Genomic DNA, 6633 nt, shown 5'->3' with positions numbered 1-6633 from the left:
ACACACACACACACAATACCCTCTGTGCCATCCTGATGATATTCAGATGTGTCAGGCCTTATCCTCTCTCTGACTAGTGTGTGAATGTCGATGTGTGTCCTTTACGGCCATCAGGTTATTATACACCAACAGATGGAGCATTACCTTTTATTGCTCACACCTTCTGTGAGTTTTCCCACTTTTCCCCCCAAAAACACCTTTTTTATGTAGATGTGAAAGCGAGTGTTCAGCTGCCTACAGCTGTCTCGGCTCTGATGAGGAGCAAATAGAGAGGAAGAGGCCAGGGCGGGGTGAAAAGGCTGAGACAGCCCTCAGTTTTTGGGAAGTGATGTCAAATGACATCAGCACATAATGGTTTACTGTAACCATGAATCACAGAAAAACACATTGAAGTGTTAGACAGAGGGGAAAAGAGACAGTCATTATGTGAGGTAACATCTCAAAAATAGCACAGAAGTGAACAAGGACACATGGCTGTCTAGGTAGACAGGTAAATGAGTCAACTAGCACATTTTTTGTTTTGATCTTAGCAACACCTTCAGGCTTTGGTGTCATACTGATTTTTATTGAGGTCAGATAAACTTCTGGAAGCTATTAAGGGTATGCTTTGTTGTTTGTATTTAAAAGGTACACTGTGCTGTGTCATGTAGGTTCACATTATTTGTACCGGAGTTATGTAGCGGGCGCTAAAGAGGGGGACAGACAGGAAGTTTTGGCATGCCTTGCCTCCCAGCTGCAGACGTCTGTCATTCCTCAACTCAACACTTGTGTGTGTGTGTTTTGTGAACAGGAAATGTGTTACAATGAATTAGAACTTGCTGGCCTTTTTATAAAAACCTGTCAGACCCTGAAGTGTCACAGTGTTTTGGTAAAGTTGTGAGTGTTAGAAAGAGCAAATTGTTATTATGAGGCCACATCAATGTCACAGTTTAGACTGGTATTTTATTTTTTACATTTTTCTACAAAACCACACTGACTTTAGCACACTATAAGTAATATGAAACTTATTTGAACCCCATTGAAACTTCGATGTATTTGTGAGTGTCAAAAATGTAACTTCTCACCTGCCAACAGCTTGTCTAGAATACTGGAAAAATAGACCTGCCAAAAATTATATTTAATATCCAGAATTATAAACATACAGAACTCAGTCTCACCCTCCTCATTTTCACAAAGCTTTTTCGTGAACGCTGTGTAGTTTTGCCTCAAGCCAGAGCTGTTGGTCTGCTTTAATTTGATTGGCTCACAGCGGTCAGCTAGGGCAAGGTTTGAGTGCAGTATAAACAGTCAAATGTTATCATCTCAAATAACCTCCAACTGGAGTTGTTGCTCTTTAATTTACTTATAAAAGACACACATTTGGTTTTAGTACAAATTTGGTATTCACTGGATTGTCTTTTCAGATCCTGCAGAGGTTAAACTACTGCAAACTGTATCAGCATTAAGTCTGATTCTCTGTCTGCCTTTTTTTTCCTTTATTTTCCAGCTCGGAAGCCGTTCCAGTGCAGGTACTGCTCCTACAGTGCCTCCCAGAAGGGTAACCTGAAGACCCACGTCCTCTGTGTCCACCGCAAGCCCTTTGACAACAGCCTCTACCCCGACCGCCGCCTCCGACGCTCACACACGCCCCAGAGGCCCTCCAGATTGCCTCAGAGCATCACGGGAGATAATCGTGCGCCAGGGAGAGACCAGATCGGCATGACATCACTCTGTGGGACTTGATGTTGTCATGGCAACAGCAGATATAGACAGTTATGATTATTGTTTTAGCTTCACCTCCAAGGGGTTAGGATGATTGAGATTGTTAAAAAAAAAAAAGTTAACAACCAACCTTGATGTACATTCCAGTGTTTACTTGAAGAGCCACAGTACGTATTTATCTGTAGCAAAGAAGCTGCCTATAATAATAAAGTCCATTGTGATGTGAAAGTGTAGCGAGAGTATTTAGTGTCGTTCATTTTGTCAAAAGTGTCCAAATGATTTACTTGTGTTTACATGGATCTATCAGTTCAACACTTGTCTGATAGGGAGAATGTACTGTGCCTGCCCAAAGCACTTGTTCTTTCATCCAGTAAATACCCTGTGTTACATTTTTGTAAATATCGCTCGATTTCCCTTCCAGTCCAGAAGTCTTGTCTATCTGTCAGGATATGGTGCCAGATGTTCGGGCTTTAATCGCGGCAGATGTAATGAAGTAGAATGTTGCACATCGGAGCTTCCATTTGTTCTGGATTCCACTCCAGGGAGAAAGCCTCTCTCACATATAATTATTGCCCATTAACTCCTATGCTTCATGCCCTCATGCTGGAACAATGCTCAATTAAGGGGAACCAAGGAAATGGAAAAACTGCAGAGATTCATTGATAATACATTCAAATCCTTTTTTTCCCTCGATTTTTTTGTAAAATTGAGTGGAACCACCACCAATGTGTGTATATACCAGATCTGCCCACTAGTTTAAAATAGACCCAATCAACGTGGCTATTGTATACTGCTACTACCATGTATGGTGATTTTAGCATGATCTGAGCTGCCTCAGCTTCCTGTGCCAAAAGTCTGCCTGTACACCCAGAGATCACCTTGGGCAGCTGTGTGCCTGTTCAGCCGGGGCCTTGTAGCCACAGCGATGTGACTTTGACTGACAGTCGGCCTGACAACTCCATTCATGCGCCACCTGCTAGCTGTCAATCAGGGCGGCCATCCTGGGGCTATTGACGGAGCTGTCAGCCTGTGTGAGATGTGTCTGTCAAAGCCCACCCACTCTGCCACTCTGTTTCCCTGCCTGGGCAGTCTGACATTCGTTTACTGTCCCCCTTCCACCCTTCCTTCCCTTCCATCTCTTTCTTTTTCTTCTGCTCTCTGTCTGTCCCTCTCCTGCCTGTTTTCCTTCAGAGACACGGCAGCCCCTTAATCCCCGATCCAATCACAGATTCTTTGGGTACACATTTGTCATCCTCATACCCTCTGGTTTTTGTAATAGAGTGCTTCACAAACACTTCTGCAGGTGACTCAGGCCTGATATACATGTGGTTTTTAGCGCTGCTCGTTGTATTTGTGTATACCCCGTCAGTGCTGAATGCCATTGTCACCAATCCTTTATTTCCTTGCTTTTTCCCTTTAGTTTCTTTCTCCACCCTTTTCCTCCTTCCCACCTCTGCTCACTCACCCTTCATCTCTCTACCTGACAGGTGACAAGGTCTGGGCCTCCAGCTGCCTGGCTAATCGGAGGCCTGTCATACCTGTCAATAGTTTTTCAGAGCCATGCCAAGCCAGATCAGGCCAGACCATCTTGTGAGCTGACCAAGGGCACAGAGTTTTGTGGCGAGCAGAGGAAATGCTCCAAAAACTCACAGCTTTGTGGAAATTCTGTCACTTGTACCCCTCCAACAGCCCTCTGGATATGGATCATCCCTAAGGCCTCATCCCGTCAAACCTCCTAATTAAGCACAGTTTCGCTTAAAGCAGGGCCCTTTAATTAATGCTCGGGAAGTTTGTTAATTACTGCTAATGGTGATGAATGTTTTAGTTAACGTCTCACTACAATAGTCAATGTCATACTCAGGGTTTTTGCTGCTTTGTAAGTGCTCATTTTTCTAGTGTACAACCCCGTTTTTTCCTCCCAACGTTCCCAGTGTTGTTTTACGTTTGAACTCAAGGACTCATCGTGTCATCGCTTTATCTAAAAAGGGCATTTTGCCTGTTATCAAGTTCTGTCATGCCTTCACAGCCTGATTGGCTTGACAGACAAGTGAAATGCATAGATGCCAAATATGCCTGTATTTTATCCACCTAAGCTTTGGCTCACCTTGACCTTTTGCTGAGAATGACATCCTGTTTACCTGCAGTAAATCAATCCTCATTCTCTGACGCCTATAAATAACTCTTCTCTGGAGAAAAGGCAGACATGCCATCTCGCTGACTTCCGGCGTGGGTGTTATCTTACGACCTTAGATCAGAATCACATCATTTTTAATTCATATTAAGTTAACTTCTGAAACATCCTAATTGGCTATAAACACACACAACCAGTTTTCATTCTTTTTCTTAAAAATCATAAAAATTATCACCATAATTTTCTTTCTCATCTCGTTTGACTTTTTTTCATGCTCATCCCCTCCTAATTATCCTTCTCATCATTATTAGTATTTACAGTTACTTATCTGCAGACCTCATGTTTGAGGTCTCTTTCTCAGCCTCATTGAGAAAGGCGGGCCATGTACAGCTAATCAGCTTGAATAAGTAAAGGAAACAGTTTGACAGGCCAGGTAATGAGAAGTAATGAATCACTAATCACAGTCTCTTACAACCCTTGGAGCACAGATGAAAAATTAAAGGTAATTAGCTTGCACAGTTGTGAAAACAATATTTAAGACTGTTGGCATCGCATGGCACAGACTTAACAGATTTTCTTCGCCGACAACATACATCAACACCGCACTGAAGTCCTAATATCAAGCTGTTATTGGAAAAGCTTTCTCGATGTAATTTTAGTGACTGATCTGATCAGGGTATACAAGTCTCCCTTTTTTTTCTCTTGCAGGCAATCTTGCCAAATCGCAAGCATGAAAAATGTTTCACTTAGATTCTCCCTTAGGATTTTCTCTACTGAGGAAAAGAAGGAACATGCCAGCAACATGCTTCTGAGACTCAACTTTGGTAAAGGCAACACTGAGGAACAGCAAGGTGTAAGATAATATTCATTTTCCACTTCACACACACATATATGGAGTGTAAGGTAATTCAGAGACGTGGTCAGAGCTGCGAACCCTCTGCAGCTCTCCATAGTTCCTGTACTTGACAGCAGAGTGAGGGATGCTTTGACAGAGCCTGTGTTTGACAAGTCTACGCGAGATTCAAAGTACAGGATCCAGACATGGGCTGTCAGTCAAAGCCGGCATCTCCCAGCTGAGACGTGCCAGTTTAGTCACAGTTACAAAGGAACTAATATGCGTTAACTGGAGCAAGGCACACATATGGGCCTGGTAGAGCCCTGTGTCCTGAGGCTGGGATTGAACGGATGCCAAAGAACATAAGCCCAAGATATAAAAAGAATTACAAGGGGACAAATAAAACATGGGGATTATGTCACTGTGAGAAATGGAGGCGTTGTAATTCTGCATGTGTGCCGGCTCGCCTCTCCTGTTTCAGCATCCAGGGCCTGTGGGGTGTAGCCCTGCAGTCCTGCACCTGTGCTCTGAGGATCCAGGAGCTTTAGACAGAGTGGAGAGGAAGCTGTGATACTGTATGTCAGGGAGGGAGAAAATGAGGGAGAGAGGGAGGGCTGGAGGAGAAAAGTGGGACAGGACAGACTGATTGGGGGTGTTGGAGACAGCAATCAGGCTCCAGAATGCTGTATCTGCCAAATCAGATGCTAGTTCCCATGTTTTGAGTTTTAGGTGCACATGTAGGAGAGTAACCCCCCTCATATCGTACAATACACATGTTCAGTTAAATACCAGTGACAGGAAGTGACTAGATTTAAGCCCACAGCTACTCCCCTGCTCATCCGCTCGTGTCGTGTTATCGCCCCAAAGTTCATTTGAGTTTCGAGCCTCCTCCCTTTCCCTCTCTCCCCCTCTTCGCTTTCTGCTGAAAAGACCTGTCTCGCATAACAAACAATTGCACCAAACTCCATTAAAATCACTTCATGGGGATGTGATAGTGCCTCAAGTTAAAGGCTGTAATTGAAAAGCATTTGACAAACCACGCACTGCAAAGCGACAATAGACAAGCTGTGATTCTCACTTGAGTTATTCAGTGGAAATGATTATCATCATTTTATTCTGTGCCCTACAAAACTTGCTTGAATAGTGCGTCTCTAAAACAGTGATTCTCGGATTTGTTCATGCTAACGATCTTCAGATGGATAGACACCAAGATAATGATTTTCTTTTTCACCACACGAGTCAGTATATAATGGCCACTGGAATGTATACACAGTATATCCTGATGAAATAAAAGATAAAATGAGCCACTTTGGATTATATTTTTTGATCTGATGACACCTAAGCAGGGCTCCCTGAATGCCACTTTGACAACTTACTGTTCTCCCAACCTGCACTGAAGCGCAATGTAACCAGTCAAACCCTGAGAAGTGGAAAGTCTCCCTGGGAAGATGCTCCCGTCCATTGATTTGAAGTGACAGCCACATCCTTGACAAACACACCTGTCATTGTTCAAGTCACATCACATTTTCAGTTTCATAGACGGAAGACAGTAGAGGTGTGCAGGTGTGTGTGTGGGTTTGTGTATTTATGCACATGTGAGCATGAGTGCCCAAAAGAAAGTTTCTTCACCACCCACACCCCACTTCCCCCCCTTTTTTGTGGATAAATACATCCACTCTGCTCCAGCTGTTGTACAGGAACAAGGCCAGATTCTTTCATTGGCTTCTTCAGCCGATGTTTATGAAACAAGACATCTGGTAGGCTATATTTATTCTCAAACACGTGTCAAAAATGGATTTAATGTGCCAGAACCTGCTGACCATCACTCTGTGTGTATAAGAGTCGTTGGAATGGTCAGAGAATCTCCTCTCTGTGTGTCTCTGCAGTGGTGTGGCAAGTTTTGGGGGGGGAGGGGCTGCTTATAGGGACTGAGGGAGGGGGAGGGTGATGAGCTGCTGCAATAATA

The 6633-nt window shown here is 43.6% G+C and overlaps 1 protein-coding gene across 1 annotated transcript in view; it reads left to right on the top strand.

Annotated features, from left to right (window-relative positions):
- Positions 1-1926, top strand: part of LOC118330968 — a 28027-nt gene extending 26101 nt beyond the window's left edge. Inside the window, exon 4 of the mRNA XM_035665723.1 lies at positions 1487-1926. Coding sequence (XP_035521616.1) covers positions 1487-1722 — 236 coding nt within the window. The 3' untranslated portion in view covers positions 1723-1926. The remainder of the gene's footprint in view (positions 1-1486) is intronic.
- The last annotated feature ends 4707 nt before the right edge of the window (positions 1927-6633 follow it).

The sequence above is a fragment of the Morone saxatilis genome, unplaced genomic scaffold, assembly GCF_004916995.1.
Source record: "Morone saxatilis isolate NCDOM2014 unplaced genomic scaffold, NCSU_SB_2.0 Contig2, whole genome shotgun sequence".
NCBI classification, from domain to species: domain Eukaryota; kingdom Metazoa; phylum Chordata; class Actinopteri; family Moronidae; genus Morone; species Morone saxatilis.
Note: the sequence above shows the minus strand (reverse complement) of the source record. Positions and strands in the feature narration are given on the sequence as shown.